The sequence below is a fragment of the Marmota flaviventris genome, chromosome 6, assembly GCF_047511675.1.
Source record: "Marmota flaviventris isolate mMarFla1 chromosome 6, mMarFla1.hap1, whole genome shotgun sequence".
NCBI lineage: Eukaryota > Metazoa > Chordata > Mammalia > Rodentia > Sciuridae > Marmota > Marmota flaviventris.
In genome coordinates this window covers 38,589,706-38,614,174 of record NC_092503.1, presented here as the reverse complement: position 1 = coordinate 38,614,174, position 24,469 = coordinate 38,589,706, and the positions used below count along the sequence as shown (strand labels likewise).

The following is a 24,469-nucleotide window of genomic DNA, read 5'->3' as shown; positions in this document are numbered from 1 at the left end:
TATGAATTTTCCTTATTCATATTCACTTGAGAGCTTGCTGCATGACTCCTGTCAGTTTGTCACTAGTTCTGTTTTGTTGGTGAGAAGGGTGGTAGGACATGCAGTAGGACTTATTTATCACAAGCAGTTGAGAGCCACCATACCTGGTTTAGACACCAAGCGTCAGATTCCTTCATTCTGGTACCTTGGGAGAATTGCACACTTCTCATTATCTTTGTTGGAGATCCAAAGATGTGAGTTCAACATTTGTTCACAAGGATCCTTAAACCATAATAATGTCTGTTGTCCATTTCAAAGTTTTATTTCTATTCATTTCATAAATAAAATCTAAGACTGATTAAAAAACCAAAGAGGCATTTTACACTTTTATTTAATGATACTAGAGCCCAGCAATTTCAAATCATGGATTATATCTAATAGGAGAGAACTGAATTAAGTATTCAAGTCCTCCTGACATATTGGTAGGTACAAGAGGAAAAGTGATGTCATTTTTTTCTTTGCATTTCATTCACTGTCTTCAGAAGGAAGGCTCCATTGATAGTAACATCTGTTCTTCAGTGTTCAATGACATAAGGGAATAAACATAATATTTTATTTTCTGAAACACACCCATTTCAACTCATTTTTCTTTGAAAAATGACTTATTTTAATATTCGTGGTAAAAAAGGCAAAAACAGTTATTTTAAATAACTGAATCATGAGATCTTTTTTTTTCATCCAAGGAAACTTCCAATTTATATGAAAATCTTGAAAAGGATTTTCATAGTTCACCTTTCATTGGGATTCATGTAGAATTTTGAATTACTGGATAGTTTAACCACTTAACAATCTTTGACTACTATGTTTTAAGTTGTCAGTTATTAAAGAAGGAACACTGCTGAGTGTGAGCAAGTGTTTCTGCACAGTTAGAAAGTGCCGACTTTGGAGTCAGACAAATGTATATTTAAATTTCTTCTTAACACATACCTGCTATGTTACCTTCATATTTACTTTGTAGGATTATCTTGAAGATAAAAATAAGTAATGCATAATATTCCCATTTAACAGAATTTTTTTAAAAAGACATGAAGATTTTTTTTTAATTTAATGACTAAATTCTATTGTTTTGTCCAAAGTTAAAAACAGAAGTACTTTTGCATTTTCACATTTGTGTAGGAAAGCATTATTTATTCTTGACGTAAGTGAAAACTTCAGTGCTTTGAGTTATAAACAGAAGAGCTGTGATTGTAATTGCCAGTTAACTTATGTAGTGGAATCTCCATTATCAAAACGTGGTGATCCAAAGAAGTAAGTGGTGATATTGTGCACAGTTTACCAAAAGAAATTCGAATTGGTCTTCAAAACATTAGTACATTCACCCATGCTGCAGTGTCCTCATATGCAGGAGCCTAGAGAAGAAAAGTTACAAATGTCATTCAAAGTGATTCATTTTAATCACTTTAATTCATTCATTCAAAGTGATAATTCATTTTAATCAAATGGGGCTGGGGAAAGTCCAGTATATCTATATGACTTTAGAGAGTGAGGACTATAATACTCTGTGAGGGTGGCATACTCCACTGCCATTCATGGTAAAGGAAGGCAGATAAAACATTTCCATGTCAAGTGGAAGACAAATATTTTCAATGAACATGTACACAGATGCTCATATACACCTCCACATAGTGAAAATATGAAGACCTCTTTTTTATTTATATATGACAGTGGAATGCATTACAATTCTTATTACACATATATAGCACAGTTTTTCATCTCTGTATACGTAGTATATGCACACCAATTCGTGTCTTCATACCTGTACTTTGGGTAATAATGATCATCATATTCCACCATATTAATAATTCCATGCCACCTCCCTTCCCCTCCAAACCCTCTGTCCTATTAGAAGTTTGTCTATTCCTTCCATGCTCTCACTCCCTATCTCACTATTAATCAGCCTCCTTATATCAGAGTAAACATTCAGCATTTGGTTTGGGGGGATTGGCTAACTTCACTTAGCATTATCTTCTCTAACTCCATCCATTTACCTGCAGATGCCATTATTTTATTCTCTTTTATTGCTGAATAATATTCCATTGGTATGTATGCTACATTTTTTTTATCCATTCATCTGTTGAAGAGCATATAGTTTGGTTCCACAGTTTAGCTATTGTGAATTGTGCTGCTATAGACATTGATATGGCATCAAGACCTCATTTTGAAGGTTTCCTCAATACAAGCCACAGGGTCACAATATTGACACATTTCTAATTATTTTATTCTTTGCATTATTTTTATAGCTAGCCTTCCTTATATTGGTAGCAAACCAAGGGTACCCATTATTTTGGATGCTGCTTCACAGCAGATGGTTAGTATAGCAGTGTATTGGTTAGTGTGTTTTTCATGTGATGAAGTATCTGTGGGGCTTTGATTTCATAAAGTGAAGCAAGTCATTGTTATGAAGAGCAATGAAAAACCTGGGAAATTGATGGAAGGGAAAAGTGAGTTAAAGGGAGCAGAAGTGTCTGGATCTGGGGCATTGAGAACCATCAGGTTTTACTCAGTGCTTCCATCTGGAGATGTTCATAAAGGCAATTTGATTTCTAGAACTTCCCAAGTGTTGAATTCCAGTGTGGTCTATGAACAGCCACATCATCTTTGCTAAAGCAATTCATTCCTCTTTTAATAACAGAATATTCATGTCTTATTCCGTCTCTGATCTTGTTGAGAGGGAGGCATTTTAAATTGTAACACTTTTGCTAACTTCCCAAGCATCTCCATTCTTGTTCTTTCAGTCTGTCCACTAGTACTTAACATTATTTTTCTCTGCACAGATCCAGTGCCCCACTTGCCAATTCATCTGGTGTTTCAAGTGCCACTCTCCTTGGCATGAAGGTGTTAACTGCAAGGAGTACAAAAAAGGAGACAAACTGTTGCGTCACTGGGCCAGCGAGATCGAGCATGGGCAGAGGAATGCCCAGAAGTGTCCAAAGTGCAAGGTGAGATGACCTTTTGGAAGAAAGGGAAGAAATGTGTACGTCTGAATGTAATTGAATAATATCCATGATATTGAAATGAATCATATTTATAATTATCTGAACACCGGTATGGAGAAAGAGTATTTGCTGTTTCATTTTAGAAGAGAAATTATATCATGTCTTAAACTTAACATTTTATATATAAATAAGGTATATTCTTATGAGTTATTATACATTACAAAATTTAAGGAGACTACTTGAATTAATTTAAAACATCAAAATCTTTATTTTTTCTTTAAAAATTAAGAAGGAAAAGCTAGCTTGGAAATGATATAAACATATCATTTCTAGCTTGCCACACTACTGTAATCCCTACCCAATTAATTTTGCAGGCTTTGAATCCTTACTGTCCTTTGCTTTTCTTGTCCTTTGGCCATTGCATATCACTTTAGGATTACTTTAAATTGATCATTTCATTTCTTTGTATATCTCTTGAGGTAGAAACTAATACTCAAAATCAGGACTTATGGATTTTATGAATCCCACTTTAATTTCCCTCTTATAATCTTTCAAGTAATCAAGAGTTAATAGACATTTGAGCTGAAACCTGAATATGGAAAGTTAGCCATGCAAATAGCAAGGGAAGATCCTCCTACATAGAGATCACCAAGTAAATGCAGCAAAAAAACAACAACAAACAAACAAACAAAAACAAAACAAAACAAAACGGTTCTTATAAGATAGGGATCTGTTGAAGTTTTTTTTTAACTTACTTTAGAAAATTTTATGCGTGTATATATGTATACTGTACCATATGTGGTTTTTATCTGTTGCCAAATTTACTTTTGGATATCATATCCAAATTGAGCTTAATTTTCTTTTAAGAATAACTCTGCAATTCCTTCTTTCCTGGAGACTTAGAACAGATAAGTGAAATTCCCATTATCAGAAATACTTAAAATTTTAATAATTGTGAATCCAATTTGAAGTAGTAAAAGTATTTTATAAATCCTATTATTGAGAATAATACTAATATATGGATCTACTATTCCAAATTCACATACTGTTTTATATATACCGTAAGTAAAACGTATAGCATGAAATGATAATGTTGTATTTTTGGCAATTGGAAGAAATTTTGAAATAGTTTAATTGAACCAGCTTTGTAAAAAGTGATGTAAAGAGATGTGTGTGAGCTAAAGCTTTGTCTGTTTTCCCTGTAGGAGGCAAATTCATTCAGTTATTTATTTATTTATTTATTTATTTAGGTCTATTTCAGCTCAGTGCATCGATTGTTCAGTACCCTTATATTTTTCATCCCATTGCAAAACAATTTAAAAGGAGGACCTTTTTCCTTTTTTTCTTGCCTTTTGAGTTTATTTGAAGCTACTGCTCAGTTTTAAACCACAGGCTAGTGGGAATTTGAGTGCTGTTAAGTCATTCTACTTAGCACTTTGCTCATAAGTATACTTTATATCTCCCTGGAAAACTGTAAAAAAAACAATTGCCAGTCAGCCATTCTGGTACTGTTTTCTGAATGAACAATACTGCAGCATTATGCCTTGAGGAAATTCTGATTGAAATGAAGTCATACATAAAAACATACGCTTATGACTTCAATCCCTTGATCTAACATTAAAGCGACCCTCGTGTGTAAAAGAAAAAGCAATGAAACATAAGGAATTTTCTGAGCACACTAATAACCTCCCACAGTTTTGACAAATATAGATAATCAGTTAAAAGAAAGCCTGCATGCTGATTCCCTCTTGTAGAAATAGCTCCATGGTCTGATTACCTTTTAAATAAATGAAAGGAAAAGAGCCAGGGAATTCGTTTACATGACTACATTGTAGCTGAGAACTTGTTTTCTGGTCAAATTCACATTTATGAAATTTATATTCATCTAAGTCACGATTTATGACGTGTTTTGAGTGCAAACTTTTTTTTTTCTTTTAAGCGCAGCTTAAAAGATTTTGTTTATTCTGATTTTTGTTGTTGGACCGTAAAATTATGTTCCCCCCATGAAACATTTCTATATTTATGATAGAAATTGATATAAAATTAATGAATTCATGTTTATTTTACTTGCTTAGGCTCTTTCCGTAAATGTATGTCTTAAAATTTATAAATATAAAAAAGGAAGATGGTAGGAGTGTTGGTAAAACAAAACTTTCATGTATTATCTTCAGATGGACAAAACCATTGTTATTTATTTTCATATAAATGCTTTTAATATTAATAATCAAATATATGTAAAATTTTGTTGTGAGCAAAGTATATTTATATTTTTGTACCCTGCTATAGGTATATTATGTTTTAAATTCAAAATTGTAATGGATTTTGATTTTAAAATAATCATTTTGTCTATAAAGGTTATAAAACATATGCTGGAAATTTGGGCAAAGAAGGAGAGTATTTAGTCCTGGACTTTAATCTACTCACTGTGTCAAATGGGGTTTTTGCCCCATTGGAATTACTTTTTGTAGTGTTTTATCTAAAATATGCCAATAATTTGATACATTAGTTTCTTCACTTAACAGCCCAAACAATTCTAAAGCAATTTTCAAAACATTTCATTAACTGTGTAATATTTGCGTGAATATTTTACCTTTCTACACCACAGCTGATTTAGGTTTGGGTCTGTATATAATGTGTTGATGATATTTATCTTGAATGTATTTTTTTTCCATGTTTTGAACCTCTAAAACATACATAAAGGTAGAATAGGTTAAATATCAATGCTTTTAGTTTTGGGCATGTATTGCCAATTTGCTTTCCAAAAGAAATGAAACAATTTGTAATTCTATGAGAAAAATTTTGAGGATTTGTTTCTGGGTGAACACTTCTTTAATTCTTTTAATTTTAATAGTTTTAAAATGCATTGTTCTCACATTTTGCATTTTCTTATTTACTTATGAACTGAATATAAATATTCTTTTAAAATACAATATGTTTTGTAGTTTATAATACAACCTTTTTAAAGTTTTCTGTTCATATCCTTTGCCTATTTTTGTGGCCTAGGTTGGAGCATAAATTTTATTATCAAATTATGTGAACTATTTATTTGAAAATGTTTTCTGGTGTATTTTATTTACATATTTTCATTTTTCTCAGATGATAGTGTTTTTTGTTCGTTTATTTCTTTTTTTTACTTGATAGTCCTTATTTCTAGGTTAATCCTTATCTTTAGGTTTACATATATATTTTTTAATTTTTTTCAAATTTTTCTTTTACCATATATACGTTTCTCTTACCCTTTGGACACATACATTTTTTTTATATATTTACAAATCTTTCATACATATTTTTCTTCTAAACTTAATCATTTATTATTCATATGCTTGATTATAAAGGTCTGTTTACTTTCTGTCTTTAAGCCATTTGATTTCCAAATATTTGAACTCTTTAATTGGCCCATAATTTATTTTGGTGATTATTATACATTGAGTACTGAAACTAGTTTTTCCATCTTGGAATGGTTATTAAATAATTCTCCTACCAACTGATTTGTAATTTCTTTCTAAGCACATTTTAAGTTTTGATACATAAGAGTCTCTTTTCTTAGCTAATCTTACTGCTAATTTTTCATGAAATTTATGTATCCATACTGATGAGTTTTAAATGATTATGCCTTTGTAAAATCTGCCCATTTGGCTGGGGTTGTGACTCAGAGGTAGAGCATTCACCTAGCAGGCATGAGGCACTGGGTTTGATCCTCCACAACACATAAAAATAAAGATATTGTGTTCACCTATAACTACAAAATAATTATTTACAAATTGCCCCTTCAAGCAGAGTTTGATTATCTAAAAATTCATTTAATTGGTACTCTCAATAGAGTAATTCTTTTCTCTCCTTTACTTCTCCCATAATGAGATTTTTACCTTTTTCTCAAGTGGAAAGACCAATTTGATACTTGGTATAGTATTATGAAGAAATTGACTTGTGCTAAGAAGTCAAAATTATTATTTATAATTCATTTTTGACAGATAGTAAGTATTAAAAGTTTTCTCTCACATTTATTAGCAAGATACTTATTCATAAATGTGATTTTTTTCATACCAAGGTGAACATATACAAACATTTCTGGAAGTTACCTATTTATAAAACATTTTATGAAAATTTTATGTTACTGTATTAACATCAACTGTGGTTAGCATTTTATTTGAATGTCATTGCCTTCTAATACAGAATTTTGTTCAGTTATGAAACACCATTTGTTATCTTACAAATAATTTTTATAATATTCTTACTCTACAGAAAACCTGTGCTAATATTGAGTTTCTTTTTTACTTAGTTATCAACAAAACTAAATCTAGTTTATAAAATTTAATGTTTAAAATAAATTTAAAGAAAGTAAGGAAATTAAATTTTGTTGAAAATATGAAATATGTTCATTTTCATGCAAAAAATTCATTTTGAGACTATTTGATGAGATACTAAAATCTGAGTTATATGCACACCTAAAAATAACAGTAATATACAAGATGAAACAAATAAATACCATGTATGCAGCTTCACTCACACTTAAACTTTAGCTCTCAATTATTATTAAAGTTATTATTTGTTAGTAATTTTTTTTTGTACTGGACAGTGAATCCAGGGGCACTTAACCACTGAGCCATATCCCCATCCCTTTTAATATTTTAAAATTTAAGACAGGGTCTTACCAAGTTGCTTTGGGTCTCAATAAGTTGCTGAGGCTGGCTTTAAACTTGCAATCCTCCTGCCTCAGCCTCTCAAGCCACTGGAAATTTGGACATATGCCACCATGCCTGGTTGAATTTTTTTTAATTGTGGAGAATTCAATAATTTTTTTTTAAATCATGGTAAAAATCATGTTACATAACTTATGCTTACTATTTTCAAATGCAAATATGGTTTTTAAAAATTTGTATTTCATTTGAAAATTTTAAAAAATTCCTCAACTAAAGTTCACAGTCATTACAATTGTCTTTTAAAAAAAAATTATGTTTTGGGTCCTGGAGATTTAACCCAAAGGCACTTTACCACTGAGATACATCTCCATTCCTTTTTATTTTAAGATAGGATCTTACCAAACTGCTGAGGCTTGCCTCCAACTAGCTATTGTCCTGCCTTAGCCCCCTGGGTCACTAGGATTATAGGTGTGTGTGTACCACCTGGCCCAGCCATTGTAGTTCTTTAAATAATAGAGTAATCTACCACTGACTAAACTAAAGGAAAGCAACAAAACAAATATTTCATTGTTTCCTTTCCATAAATGGCTGCCACACATAGTTTTATTGTCCACCATACTTTTTAAGAGAAACTTTTAAATGAATATTTATTATTAAATATGTCTCAGGTAGTAGCATATACCCTTTGGATGTTTCTAAAGGCCTAATAGTATTGCCCAATATGATACCTATCATGAAAAATAAAAGCAGTTATGAAACCTTCACGAATGTGTGTAAGGAATCTCTAAGAATAGTTAATAAGGGCTGGGGCTGTAGCTCAGTAGAAGAGTACTTGCCTAGCACGTGTGAGGGCACTGGGTTCCATCCTCAGAACCACATAAAAATAAACAAAATAAAGGCATTTTGTCCATACATAACTACAAAAGAAATAATTTTAAAAAAAAGAATGGTTAATAAGCCATCCATCTGACTCAAAAGGTTTACTATTAGCTAATTAGTATTGGTTATTCTCCAGTTAGCCAGATTTTGGCATCTAGCACTACTGTGTTTTTCCATAATGAAGTTCAAATTGTTAAAACACCATTTTTCCAAAGGCCAGACTTCTGAAACCTCAGTATATATTTGTAACACATGAACTTTTAAAATGCAGGTAAACAATTCAGGCCCTTTTACCTGATTATGTGAGGCAAGCAAGAGTGTAAAGCAAGCAGGAAGTTACAGTCAAGAAACATTAAATATACAAAGGAAGCATTATACAAAGCAAGAATTATCGCTTCAAAAATATTTCTGAAGCAAATATCTCAATATGTTAACATAATTAAATATGGGTGGTGAGTCCCTATGTAGCTGTTACATTGTTACCTATAGTTTTTTTTTAAATGTTTGAAACAGTTCAATATTAAAAATAACATCTAATCAGGAAACAGGAGGTCCATAACATCACAGCTTTTCCAGAACTGTGGAGCTTACAGAAAAACAACTCTTTCGAGATACACACACACACACACACACACATTTTTTTTTCCATTCTTCCTTGGGTAAAGTTTAAGTGTTGCTTGGAATACTGAACTTACTAAACCAAGGTTAGGGTTAATGTTTCTCAGAATAGTTTGGTTTTTTATTGATTTGGGAAATTAAAAGGGAATTCATCAAATTCTCTTCTCTAAATTATCTTTTTTCTTAATTTCAGATTAAATAAATATTTATTTAAACATTTATGTAATGTGTTAGAAATGTAGTCACAATTGACTAGATTACCTGGAGTTGACCACCTTGATTTTCCTCTTATAAATAATTTCACCTCTCTATGTAAAACATTTAACAAGACATTGAGTACAGATCATCAATTAAGAAATTATGCTTTTTTGGCTGGGGACAGTGTACTGGGAATTGAGGGGAGTATTACCATGGAGCCACATCCCTAGCCTTTTTAATTTTCTTATTTTGACACTGGATCTCACTAAGTTTCTTAGGGCCTTACTAAATTGCTAAGGCTGGCTCTGAGCTCATGACCCTCCTGCCGTAGCTTCCTGTGTTGCTGGGATTATAGGTGTGTGCCACCACACCTTGCTAGGAAATTATACATTTTCTTAGGTTAGTATACAAGTAATGTGATTTATGAATTAATGAGCAATTAAGTTATTTATTTTACTCCAGGATCAACATGTTTCTGATTTCTAGGTGACAAGATAATCACTTTTCTGTTATTCAAAGAACATCCATGAGTGGGTTTAGCTTAGTGGTAGAGGGCTTACCTAGCATATGGGAGGTCCTGGGTTCAAGTGTAAGAACCATTAAAAAAAGAAAGAAATGCCAAAATACTATTAGGAGTTGCCGAATTCTGATAAGCCATATTTATTCCGTGTTTACAAAATGCCCTTGTCCAGTGATCTTTTTTTGTGGTATTAGCACAGTAATAATAACACTGTCTAATACCTACTGACATTTACTGTATATCTGTCTCTATTACAGTTATTATAATTATATTTTCCTCATCAGATCCTCAGGTGTGATAGTAAGATGCTAATTCCAGTATGCTATCGAGATCTTAATCATTACTTGTCTTTTGATAAAACTTTGAGATGTTACACAGTAAAAATAACATGACAGCCTCAATACTGTGTATAGTAGTCTAATTTAATTCTCAAAAGAAAGTTGTAAGGATGAAGTATTTACCACCATTCTAAGACGTAGAGCCAGTTTCAGGTCGATTGAGTAACAACCAAAAGGAGGACTAAGGAAAATAAACTATGCTAATTCACAATTTATTGTGAATTTGCAATTAAGGGAAATTACTTATAGTGATATTTCTCTTTAGATATTTTATCCTCTTAAGTCCTATAATAGGATGCTTTGGGCAAGAATACATTGATTGAGAGGAAATGATTAATTTTCTTCTGTTCACATAAGATTAATACAAAAGCTATGTCTTTGGTCATTTATATCTGAGCCATCGCTATGTAGCTTGTGGTTACTGGGGAAAAGGTTGGCATATCTATGTTTGCTCTTATAGGTATCCTACAGTTCTTCAGTACTTTATTTACTACTGCAAAAGTGCTGGGACTGAGGGGAGCTTCCAGATAGTGCCACTCAGGAAATAAAATAGCTTCCACTGGATCACTGATTTACCATTTTTAATTTTTCATATTGCATGAAATATCTTAGTTTGGAGCAGTGGTTATTACTGCTGTTTTCCCGGTGTGCCAAAGGATGAACTGTAGACATGAGAATAGCCTGATTGTTTGACAGCAAATACTTCTTGGACTTAGATTGTGTTACCTCTAATGCCCTATTTTTAATGCCAAAAAAATTAGTGCTTATTTACTGTCCCAAGATTTAAATATATAATGTGACCACCTGTTACATTTCCTTAAAAAGTCAGAAAATTTTCCTAGTTTGAATATAATTTAGAAATAATTAAAAATATTATAATATATATCATTGTGTAAATACTTAGGTAACATAACATTAAAACAAATAATGATGCAATCAGATTTATACATACCCAGCTGGGCACAATCAGGAGCCACTTGTCAAAAGAAACTAACTTTATTTTTAGAACCACACACGCCAAACAAAACAGCCTCTCAGGAAAAACCCTCAGAGCCTCAACTGCCACCACCGGCTTTCCACAAGCCTCTCTCTCCCACACCAGCTTCTCTCCACCTCCCACAATCCTCCTGCTCTTGAGGCCGATTGGCTGGGTCACGTGGGCGGAGCCAAAAAAGTCCCCCAATGAGCAGCTCCGTGGTCTGAAAGGGCAGGGAAACAGCACAATGAGCATCACCGCAGAGGAGCCAATCAGCTAGATGTTGCTGGGGCCACTGTGAGCCAATCATCAGCCGGCAGCTGGAAGTTTGCTGGGGCCCCTTCAGCTGTGGCTCTCAACATCTCCCCCTCTCTGTTTAAACAAAAAGCATGTGGCTTAGGGACCGTGCCTGCCTTAGGTTGTCCAATAGTACATATGGTCCTTACCCGTTAGGTTGGTACCATTGCAATTGGATCTTACCCGTCATTGACTACCGGTCCAATATACAGCCACACCTGTGGAGAGGACTTTGTACCAGCGGGGGGGTGAGGTTCTTTGCCTCACCTCTGTTGGCCCCCAAATTTTAGCTGGACAATCATGACAAGCAGAAGGGAGGAAGATACACCAAGCCAATTGACGGCTCCTTTTGGAAAAATTGTACCACCGATGACATCATCAGCAAAAATACCCCAACACTACCACAAGTTGCTGCACCAACAGATAGTTCACAATGCATACAGGTGAGTTCACAATGTGTCCAGGCAAGTTCTGCAAGCAGTTCAGTGATGGCTATTGCAGAAGCTGTAGATTGGTTTTATCTTTGACTTCACCGGCACTGGGATGAAGATAGGAATTCTGGCAATAATGGCTAAAGAAAAAATTATGTAACATTACAGAAGGCACTAAAAGAAAACAATTTTCTTAACAATTTACATTGTCTTCACCGGCACTGGGATGAAGATAGGAATTCTGGCAATAATGGCTAAAGAAAAAATTATGTAACATTACAGAAGGCACTAAAAGAAAACAATTTTCTTAACAATTTACATTGTCTTCACCGGCACTGGGATGAAGATAGGAATTCTGGCAATAATGGCTAAAGAAAAAATTATGTAACATTACAGAAGGCACTAAAAGAAAACAATTTTCTTAACAATTTACATTATCTTTAAGAGAATTATTAAATATAATGAAAAGGAAAGGTAAAAGTAAACAAACAGATCTGTTAACCTTCTTTTTTGTTTACATATTAAAACAATCCTCAACAGTTGTTTACCCAATTTAAATTAAACCATATAAATCACGTGAAAAAAAAATATTTGGATCCATTTTATCATGAACGCTCATCATATATGATATATGGACATACATACATTCAAACATATAACACAAAACACAAGTGTGCACACATAATATAATACATACAACACATAACATTATAGTAAAGGCCTTATAACTTTTTACAGGTGAAATCTCCATTGCAATGTTTAAAAACTCTATAGTCAAAAAATAGAACTGATCAGCAAAACATTAACCTAGGTCTGTATGAGCTCAAAAAACAAAATAGAACGTCATGATATGGCAAAGGGCAATAATAAAATAGATATTGAAAAAAGCATCCTGGTTCTGTTGCAGATGTAAGAATAGCCAAACTGGAGTTTTGGATACCAGTTGTTATGGATTTGAGCCAAATCATCTTCTTTTTGGTCTGTAGAAATCGCTTTAGTTAATCTTTCTGGAATCCAAATCGGCTGCTGTTCTCCCTGTGGAAACACATAAACAGACCCCCGACTCCAGACAATCACTGGGTCAGGACCTTGGTTAATCTCTCTGGAATCCAAATCGGCTGCTGTTCTCCCTGTGGAAACACACAAACAGACCCCCGACTCCAGACAATTACTGGGTCAGGACCTTTCCATTGTCCTGTTAGAATATCCTTCCAAAGTACCTTGGGCTTATGTACATTTTTTGGACACATATGCCTTTCCGCAGCACTAAGTCCTGATGAATCCAAATTTTAAAAGTTTAGAGTAAAAAGGGTTATTTTAAGTTTATCTTTGGGGAATATATACCCCTTCCCAATTCCTTCTTTTTTGCTTTAATAAGTACATTTTAATAGTTTGATGAGCTCTTTCAACTATGCCTTGTCCCTGTGGATTGTATGGGATTCCTGTTATATGAGTAATGCCAAATGTTGAGCAAAATTGTTTAAAAGAGGTAGAAGTATAACCAGGGGCATTATCTGTTTTTAACTGTTTTGGAACACCCACAGTGGCAAAATTTTGTAAGCAATGAGCTATAACATCTTTAGTTTTTTCTCCGGCATGAAGGGAGCCCATCAAAAATCCAGAAGAAGTATCAACTGTAACATGCAAATATTTTAATTTTCCAAATTCTGGCAAGTGTGTGACGTCCATCTGCCAAATATGGTTAGGTATCAATCCTCTAGGATTGACTCCAAGATTAACTTGTGGTAAAAAGGTCACACAATTTTGACATTGTTTTATTATCTGTCTAGCTTGTTCCTTAGTTATTTTAAAATGCTTTTGTAAAGTATTAGCATTGACATGGAACTTTTTATGAAAATTTATAGCTTCTTCTAGTGTAGAGAAAATATGTATGTCATGTGTAGTTTTATCTGCTAAATCATTGCCCAAACTAAGGGCTCCAGGCAATCCTGTATGTGCCCTGATATGTCCTATAAAGAATGGATCTTTTCTGTCCCAGATTAGACTTTGTATAGTGGAAAGCAAAGAGAAAACAGTAGAAGAAGGGGAAATCCTACCAGCATCTTCAAGAGATACTATAGCATTAACTACATACTGACTATCAGAAAATAAATTAAATACAGAATCTTTAAACATCACAAAAGCTTGTAAAACTGCATTAAGCTCTACCTTTTGAGCTGATTGTTTGGGTACTAAAAATGTAAAAGTTTGATCAGGGGTAACTACTGCTGCTGTACCATTATTTGACCCTTCAGTGAATATATTTGGAGCATTCATGATAGGTGTTTTTCTTGTCATTTTTGGAAAAATTACAGGATGCAATGACCAAAAAGACAATAAAGGATTAGATGGTAAGTGGTTATCAAATGAAACATTAGATTTGCACATGATTATTGCCCAAGTATTTAACTCATTAGCTAACTCATCAATTTGATTCATAGTATATGGAGTAATAATTTTATTGGGAGAAATTCCAAACACTCCCTTTGCTGCTTTTATTCCTTTGAGTATTAATTGTCCTACAGCCTCAGGATACCTAGTAAGAATAGTGTTAGGAGAATAAGATAAATGTATCCATAATAATGGACCTTCTTGCCAAAATACTCCTGTAGGAATATTTTTTGTTGGTAGTACAATAAATAATAAAGGCAAACTTATATCAATTCTATCCAAATGCATATTTTCCATATATGTTTCAATGATTTTTAATGCCTTTCTTGCTTCAGGCGTTAACATTCGGGGTGAATTTGGATCTGATGGACCTTTTAGGATATCAAATAAAGGTCCCAACTCTCCTGTTGGTATACCTAAATAAGGCCTTATCCAATTTATGTCTCCTAATAACTTTTGAAAGTCATTAAGTGATTTGAGTTGATCTACTCGTATTTGAATTTTTGGTGGACGGACCATGGTTGAGGATAATAGAACTCCTAAATAATTAATTGGAAAATTTAATTGTACTTTATCTATTGCTATCTCTAGATTATAATTTTTTAATAAGTTTGTAAGTGTGGCATAACATTCTAGCAACGTGTTTTTATCTTTGTGTGCTAACAATACATCATCCATATAGTGAAATATTTGTAGTTCAGGATTTTGATTTCTAAGTGGCTGGATTACTTTGTTAACATAAATTTGACACATAGTTGGGCTGTTAGCCATCCCTTGAGGGAGTACTTTCCATTCACATCTCTGATCAGGACCTTCATGATTCAGTGCAGGGATAGTAAATGCAAAACGTGGACTATCCTCAGGATGAATTGGAATTGAAAAAAAACAATCTTTAATATCTATAACTAAAACATACCAGGTTTTTGGCAAAGCAGACAATTGAGGAATCCCTGATTGAGCAGGTCCTATAATAACCATCTCATTATTAATGGCTCTTAAATCTTGCAATAATCTCCATTTACCAGATTTCTTTTTGATGACAAAAATGGGAGTATTATGGGGAGATACAGAAGGTTGTATATGTCCTTCTGCTAATTGTTGTTTGACCATGTCATGGGCTGGTTGTATCTTTTCTTTAGTCAGGGGCCACTGAGGAACCCATACTGGTCTTTCTGATTTCCAAGTAATTTTTATTGTCTCAGTGGCCCTTTCTGAAAATCCAACCCATGTCTGTCTGTTCCTTGATCTATTTGTATTGGTGCTGCTATACCTTGTTCTTGTTTTTCTAATCTTTTTCCTTTCCTAAAACCTTGTCTAGTCATAATAGTGGGTGCATTTTGGTTGATGTTATTTGTTAATGTCAAACCTAATTGATCTAGGACATCTCGTCCCCATAAATTTACGGGAAGATGATCCAATACATATGGCTGTATAGTTCCTTCACATCCTTCAGGATCCTTCCAATCTAATACCATTGCACTTCTATGGGGATTAGTTGCCACTCCTAGGCCTCGAAGCGTTTGAGTGGCTTGTTGTAATGGCCAATGTTTTGGCCATTCTTGACGAGAGATGATGCTAAGGTCTGCACCTGTATCCAGTAGCCCATTAAATTCATGTCCTTGAATATTTAGTTTTAGCATGGGGCGAGAATCTAAATTTAAAGAAAGCATAGCCCAGTCTACACTTGTGGAGCCTAATCCCTTGGAACCTCTTTCTACAGTACGATTGGAAAATTTATCATGTAGGCTGGGTATTATTAGTAACTGTGCTATTCTATCTCCTGGTGAAATTACTGATATACCCTTTGGAGAACTGGCTATAATTTTTATTTCACCTTCATAATCGGGATCAATTACCCCAGGACTTATCATAAGTCCTTTTAGAGTAGAAGAGCTGCGTCCCAATAATAAGCCTACTATTCCTTTGGGAAGAGGTCCTTTCACCCCTGTGGGAATGATTTGAACTCCCATCTCTGGAGTTAGTACTGCTCTGGCGGAGGCGCAGATGTCCAACCCTGCGCTCCCTCTGGTTTGTCTGATGAGGGATCTGATGGACAATGTGTCCTGGGCACTACCCTGATGGGGTTGCTGGGTTCCTCCAGTGCTCCGTATATTTGTGGTTTTGGGCCCCGGAGCATTGGGCCCCCCTATCCATTTTTTGGCAATGGAGCCCGATGCCTTTCTCCACGATATCGTGGATAAACACCTGGTCCTTGTTCGTTTTTTGATAATGGAGTACCCTCTATGGTGGTTTGAGAACGGCATTCATTAGCCCAATGTCTCCCTCTACGGCATCGTGGGCAAATACCTGGTATTCTACTCCTTTGATACCTAGTTTTGTTAAACCCTCCTCCAATGGGGCAATTCCTTTTAAAATGTCCTGTTTGTTCACAATTGTAGCATGTTCTTGGCCTGGCATCTAAAGCCTGTTTTACTGCAGCTGCCACAATTTGCCCTTGTTCATTAATGTCTCTGGCATCTAAAGCCTGTTTTACTGCAGCTGCCAGGACTTGCTCTTGTTCATTAATGTCTCTACATAATTTAATATATGTGTTTAAATCTTCATGTTTCCATGGTCTAATGATATCTCTGCACCAACGATTCGCTTGCTCATAAGCCAGGTGTTTTAGTAATGGCATTGCTTGTTCTGTATTCCCAAAAACTCTGGTAGCTGTTTGAATAAGCCTATCTACAAATTCAGCATAAGGTTCATTAGCTCCTTGTATTACCTTAGATAATTGACCTTGTAAACCTCCATGTCCTTGTAAAGTCTTCCATGCCTTAATTGCATCTACAGCAATTTGTGCATATACACCAGGATCATATGCAATTTGTTGCTGCTGATCCTCATAAGGTCCCTTTCCTAACAACATATCTAGATTTCTCTGAGGATAACCAGCTGCTGCATTTTGCCTAGCCGTCTCCTTGCAAAATTCCTCATTGGCAACCTTCCATAACAGGTATTGTCCTCCATTTAGCACAGCTTTACACATATTAGCCCAATCTGCTGGCGTCATGTTCAAGTTGTTAATGGATTCGACCATGCTTACAGTGAAGGGTGCTTGAGGACCATAGGTTGTTACAGCCTCTTTTAGCTGCTTCACTGTTTTGAAATTTAAAACTTGGTAAAATCGCTGCCCTCCTGCCTCAAATACAGGGCATGTTAATATTTGAGATCTTGTCTCAGGATCCCAACTATCAACTGCGGGGGTTGGGGACCTCCCAGCATATGGAGGTGGCCTTGTTAGTTGGACACTTACGTCCTCTGGTGATAGAAAGGTATTAGTAGCAGTCTCCTGTAGAGGTGGTGCTGTTGGTTGGACACTTACACCCTCTGGTGATAGAAAGGTGTTAGTAGCAGTCTCCTGTTGTAACTTTCCCCCTGATGGATTTTTCTGTTTTACACTTTCTTTCTCTGTCTGACTAACTTGAGAGGCCTTCTCTTTTACTTGAATCTTTTCCTCTGTCTGACTAGCTTGAGAGGCCTTCTCTTTTACTTGAATCTTTTCCTCTGTCTGACTAGCTTGAGAGGCCTTCTCTTTTACTTGAATCATTATGTCTTCTCCTTCCTCTACCATTGTCTGAACTGAAGGCTTTGGACTAAGCAAACAAGATATGAACGTCCACAATGGCAATGTGCCAACTGGCAGAGTCCCTGGGCTTTTCTTTTCTATTCTTTTTAAATCTTCACCATGATTGTTAGAGTCTGTAAACAAGTCAAAATAACACCTGGCATTTAGCCAGGGGAATGTTAGAGTTCTTAAACAAGTCTGGATGGTGCCTGGCAAAATGCCAGAGGGAGTGGTTTGAGAAGTAACAAAAGCGAGCCATTAAGTGTGGAGATTTCTTATTGGTTCAGTGCTGTATCGAGTTTATGCTAATTAGATAAGCTATGTGGAATGTATAAATACTGCTCCTGTCCTGCAATAAACGGCTCCTACTCCTGCTGTATCAATGCACATAAGTTGTTCGTCACCCCCCTGTTATTTTGCAGCCAGCCGGCCTTCTACAGATGGTGGCCCGTTACGGGGAGCCCCGGGACACTCGGGGGGTAAGTGACGAAAAAAAGCTGCCCGTCCATAGATAGGACGGGAGCAAATCTGCTCGTCCCTAGGCAGATAGGGCGAGAGGAAAAATGGCCATTTCGAGAAAATGGAGAAGATTGATACAGTATGTTTGTGTCTTGTTTTGTCTTAAAATGTTGTATTGTCTTTGTGATGAAAATATGGAAGGGGTGTTAAGTAAATTACTAAGGGAAGAAGGCACCCCAGTGGAACCAAGAATAGTTAGGGCATGTGTTGATAAGAGCCCAGGAACTCTAGTCAGAAAGAAAAAGAAAGTTCAGAAGAAGAAAGATTATCAGGAAAAAAGTTGCAGCAAAAGGCTATTACTGAATACTTTTTGTTACCGGAGGGTGCGTGAATCCACGTGGTGGCTGCCACGTGCACGAGCTGGTCATGGCGCAGCAAGGGCTTTCCAAGCGGTGGCAACTGGCTCTTCCCTGCCCCCCGCCCGGGGAGAGGGACGCCACTGCAAGAGCCCAAATCCAAACCTGTGCCTGGAAGCAGTTTGAGTCCGGGACACTCCCCAGGGCCATGTGGGGCTGCCCAGGACGCTACAGCCGGTGGAAGAGGGCCCGCGGACCCTGAAGTTTGATCATTTCCAATGTCAATAACTACTAAATTGTTCAGAAGGTTGTTTTCTTAGTGCAATGCTACAGGATTTTCTTTAGCCATCCAGAGTTCCTGCCTTCATCCCAGTGCCGGTAAAGACCAAGGTGGAAGAATTTCCAGTGTTGCTGAAAAACAGACGAGACTTCGGAGCTGTTGCTGTTTCTGCTGCTACAGCTTAGGCTAGTTGCCTGCAGAACTTACCTGGACTGTGATTTAAGCTAGCTGCCTGCAGAACTTACCTGGACTGTGATTTAAGCTAGCTGCCTGCAGAACTTACCTGGACTGTGATTTACCTGGACTGTGAGTTAATCTATTGAGACACTGCTTTATCTGGACTGAGACAACAAACTGTAATCTACAACAAATTGTAACTCGGTATCTTTGCTAACGGTGTCATTGCTGGTATAATTTTTCCAAGGGCTTCTTGCATGGAGCCATCAAGTGGCTTGGTATTGTGGCATTTTGTATCCTCCCTTTCTGTTTGTAGCAGGTTATTTATGGTGTTTCTCTAAAAACCACTATGGTCGTTATTTAAATTAAACAAAAGGGGGAAATGTTAGAGTCTGTAAACAAGTCAAAATAACACCTGGCATTTAGCCAGGGGAATGTTAGAGTTCTTAAACAAGTCTGGATGGTGCCTGGCAAAATGCCAGAGGGAGTGGTTTGAGAAGTAACAAAAGCGAGCCATTAAGTGTGGAGATTTCTTATTGGTTCAGTGCTGTATCGAGTTTATGCTAATTAGATAAGCTATGTGGAATGTATAAATACTGCTCCTGTCCTGCAATAAACGGCTCCTACTCCTGCTGTATCAATGCACATAAGTTGTTCGTCACCCCCCTGTTATTTTGCAGCCAGCCGGCCTTCTACAATGATGGTTCCATTGTGATATATTTAACAACTCCTCCTTAAAAAGCCATGGGCTACATTTTTGTATTGTATCAGCGTATGCCCTGATTGTTCTTGATTTTACTGAGATGCCTCCTTCCTCTAACAATTTACTTAACACTCTTTCAGTTTGTTTTTTACTAATTTCTGATCCCGTATTTCTACTATAATACAACCCAACAAGATAACGTCTAACAAAACTTAAACAGAGTGAAACAAAATTGGAACAACACAAAATCATTATAATAGCCTCCTGAAATGTCCATCCGTCCTTTCTCCCTATCTGTTCCTCAGATGTGAGCGGTTTTTCTTCCATCTTACACATCTCCAGGGACAGGCAACTTAAAACAAAAGTGAAACAAAATAACAAAAGAGGAATCTTAAAATGGCTACCCATCCTCTTGCCCTGCCCTCAGGGGCGAGCAGTTTCACTTACCCTCAGTCGCTTCCCCGTACGGGCCACCAAATGCCGCAGTCTGGCTGGGCACAATCAGGAGCCACTTGTCAAAAGAAACTAACTTTATTTTTAGAACCACACACGCCAAACAAAACAGCCTCTCAGGAAAAACCCTCAGAGCCTCAACTGCCACCACCGGCTTTCCACAAGCCTCTCTCTCCCACACCAGCTTCTCTCCACCTCCCACAATCCTCCTGCTCTTGAGGCCGATTGGCTGGGTCACGTGGGCGGAGCCAAAAAAGTCCCCCAATGAGCAGCTCCGTGGTCTGAAAGGGCAGGGAAACAGCACAATGAGCATCACCGCAGAGGAGCCAATCAGCTAGATGTTGCTGGGGCCACTGTGAGCCAATCATCAGCCGGCAGCTGGAAGTTTGCTGGGGCCCCTTTGGCTGTGGCTCTCAACAACATAACATTAAAACAAATAATGATGCAATCAGATTTATACATACCCATGCATTTAAGAAATCTTAAAGTGACATTCAAATTCTATCATACCTGTCCTTTGGATTTAACATTTTAACATAAAGACAAAATGAACATTTATGTACATATATATGCATATTTATATATATTTCTATTTATATGTGTATGTAGTTGAAGTACTGGAACTGTGTTTTGGGCTGATATATAAAATGGAGTTATGTTCTAAATGCAATCAATCTTTCCTCATTTTATACAGTCATAGCGTGACAAAAAACTTAATTGTATTTGAAAACTATATAAACATCCTTTTTTGTTTATATGCAAAATAGAGTTAGGTTTCTAAGTTCAGATATTTTTCAACAGATTTTCACCAACACAAACGTCTAATGCATTTAAAAATTTTACAGAAGGAGTCTGATTCTTTACTGTGCAGGAGATCCCAAGCATTGCAGGACATCCATAATGCCAACATTAGCCACCTGTGTGAGTTAATTATCCCCTGACTAAAAAGAAAAAGAAAAATCTGAAACATCTCCAGGGAGTTGAGTGCCCTGTTGAGTCTGTTATAGTTGATGAGGGCTTCTGAGAAGGATGAAGTCCAGTGAACCATGTCCACAGGGGAACATCTGAGTCAAAAGCTACTTACTCATTTTCCCCTTGGAGTCTGATGGGGCCATTTTTTTTGCTAGAGGATCTTAAGCTCTCTTAGATAATGCATTCATTTCATTTCAAGTTTTAAGAGTTGCTGTCTCTGTCTGTAGAGCAACTTCAACTGAGAATTCAAAAGAGGGGCGCAGGGGTGATTCAGTGGTATAGCACATGTTTTGCATGTGCAAGGCCCTAGGTTCTAGCACCAAAAAACAAACACCAATAAAAAAAAAGGAATTCAAAACAATACAAATTTTGCTGGTGGCAGCAGTTGGCATATCGTAAAGTTTTAGGTAACTGTGGGAAAAGGTGTATATCCAAATACCTATGCAGCATCTTCACTGGGCTCTAATAGACTTCTCAAATGCAATAATAATCTTCTCCCCCAAATAGTTCTTCCCATAACTCCCCCTCTCACTAAATAACCATTTAATCTTCCAGCTGCTTGAGCCAAGAACTTTGTGTCATCCCAACTCTCTTTTATAACTCACTTCTAGTCAATCGATTATCTGATTGAAATTTATTCAGAATTTGAACTCATACCAGGACTCCATCATCAGTAGTCTGGTGCAAGACATCATCTTTCCCTTTCCAGGATTCTTATAATAGACTCCTAACTGGTTTCTCCCTCTTTTCAGTGTTCTTAACCCAGCACCCAAAATGAGGCTGTTTCACGTGAGACAGTTCACATCACCCCTCTGATCCCTCTGATTTAAACTTTGTGGTTCTCATCTTAAACAACGCAAATGCTAGTCCTATGACAACCATGTGACAGTTCACAGCCTGGACATGCTTCCACCCCATTACTCCTCTAGCTGCATGGACATGCTTCCACCCCATTACTCCTCTAGCTTCATTCTCTCTGACACAGCCACGATGCCCTCCATGCATGCTTCAAAACATCTCAGGGTCTCTGCACTTGTTCTTCCCTCTGTCTAGACGTTCTTTCCCCCAGATATCTACATGGCTAGTTGTTCACTTCACTGTCTTGGAGTAATATTCAGCTTCCCAATAAGGCCATATAATTTCAAACCTCCTCCCCTTCTTCAGTAGATAATATGGAGCCAAAATAAAGCACATGCCATATTACTTATCTGTAGCACTCTATTTCTTATTGTTCTTTAAGGTAATGGATGTATTTTCAGCCATGAGAGTAAGAATTTTTTTTAATTAATTTTGTTCTCTTGAGAGATACTAGAGATACTTCTAGTGTTTATAGCATTTGTTGGGCACTCTGTAGCACTAAATAGATAATTATTGAATAAATGAATTTCATTTTTCATTCTTCCTCATATGGACCTCGAATATGGATCCTTTATATGCTTTGTAAGATGTGTTCCTTTTTCTCATGGACTCACAGAAGGGAGAGATTGCTGTTAGATTGACAAAAGATTAAACACTATTGTACTTAAGTAGGGCTTTGCATAGAGTAAGGATGATGACTTTGATTTTTGCCTATTTGGCCTGGGAATGCCTACAAAGTATATAGATGTGTGTGACTAGCACACAGTTGCTGTTTTGAGTCTGAAGCTTAGGAGCTAGGTCTACAGTGGAGATAAAGAAAAGAGATCCTGCGGAGGGGAGTCAAAGCCAGGTGAATGTGGAAGCAATCACCCAAGGAGCTTGTGCAATGTGATGGGTGTGGATGGGAATAAGGGATAGGTGAAGGGCTAACAACCTGAAGGAGATCAGAAGAGAACCTGGAAAAACAATGTCACTAAAACACAAGTCCATCAGAGGTCTGGAAAGGGTGATGATTGACTGATTAAATAATACTGGAAGCTGCAGTACAATAAAAATTACAAGTGTGTTCATTGAATTTGGGAGTTGGGAGATCCTAGATAATGCTTATTTATTTTTTTAATAAGTAGTAATTGAGAATATGCTGTGTATTGGGACCAATGCAAGGCCCTTTATTAAGGAGTGAAAAAGACATGCATGATCTGGGCCCTTGTAGATTTTCTTCCACCCATTGATTAAGTGGAATCTCTATGAAAATAAAAAACTATATTCCACTTTTATTTTTTAGATTCTATATGATCATTTTATTAAACTAAATGTAAACAACTTGAGGGAGACTGGTACTATTTTATATATGTTCATATATGTAATGGTTAATCTCTTATTACTGGTTTTTGGTCTGCGGGATGAAGAATATCATAGGCACAAAAATAAACAGTTGTGTCTTTTTGTGTCTACTACAATGTGAACTTAATACCAGACTCTTACTGAAGAAATGTCTGGCATATTCTGAACATTTCATCTCATGACGTTAAGTGTACAGAGGTATCAGCAACATTTTGGTCATAAGTATTCAGTTCTTTAAGTAGCCATCCTTATCCTGATGGAGTGAAGAAAATGTGTGTATAATAACAAATCAAGTAGCATTTGGGACGGCTGGGGGTGCAACTCAGTGGCAGGGTACTTGCCTGATGTGAGCAAGGCCCTGGTTTCAATGCCCAGTAGCGCGCACACACACATACACATAACATCCATGGCTTTTGAATACTCAGTTTAAGCTAATGAATTAGAAATACCTAGTCTATTTCCATCTTTTAAGTAAAAACAGAATTTTGATGCTGAATTGTAGTCACTTGGGTAATTAGTTTATTTTTTAGTGAGCTAAGCTGATGAATGTTTTGAAACTACAGCAAAAAAAAATAAAGTCAGCTTCATTGGGGAAAAATGAACCATATGTGAATATAATTTTAATCTATTTTAAAGCTTTATGTTTCAAAAACAAAGATGGCATTGTCACAAGCATGCCACTCAAAGATATACCCAAGGAACACAATTAGCATGTGAAATTTATTTCCCACTAAGTGTCAGAAGTTCAAAATTGCAATTTGCTTAACAAATGTAAAAAGTTGTGTTTTCTGTTGTATGCTAACTGATGTCGTATCTGTTCATTTCTCTTTTGATATCAAATAATAAAATATTTATATATAATCAAGATATATTCAATCCACAATAGTACTAAAGAAAGCACTGTGTACTTCAGAGTTGGTAAATCATGATACCATTTTCCACAATTAAATCCCTGCCTTTATGTGTGTAAAATATTCAAATTAACCTATAGAACCATGTATTCCTACAGTGTACAAAATTACTGAACATCCTT

The 24,469-nt window shown here is 36.0% G+C and overlaps 1 protein-coding gene across 2 annotated transcripts in view; it reads left to right on the top strand.

The window, feature by feature from the left end:
- The window catches only part of Rnf217 (ring finger protein 217), a 135,856-nt gene that overhangs the window by 98,425 nt on the left and 12,962 nt on the right, over nucleotides 1–24,469 (top strand). Inside the window, exons 3-4 of one of the 2 annotated variants that reach the window (XM_071613066.1) lie at nucleotides 2,814–2,978; nucleotides 18,257–19,743. In XM_071613066.1, coding sequence (XP_071469167.1) covers nucleotides 2,814–2,978; nucleotides 18,257–18,349 — 258 coding nt within the window. In that variant the 3' untranslated portion in view covers nucleotides 18,350–19,743. Of the gene's footprint in view, nucleotides 1–2,813; nucleotides 2,979–18,256; nucleotides 19,744–24,469 lie in introns of those variants that run through there. The other variant, XM_027947355.2, reaches the window with a different exon arrangement.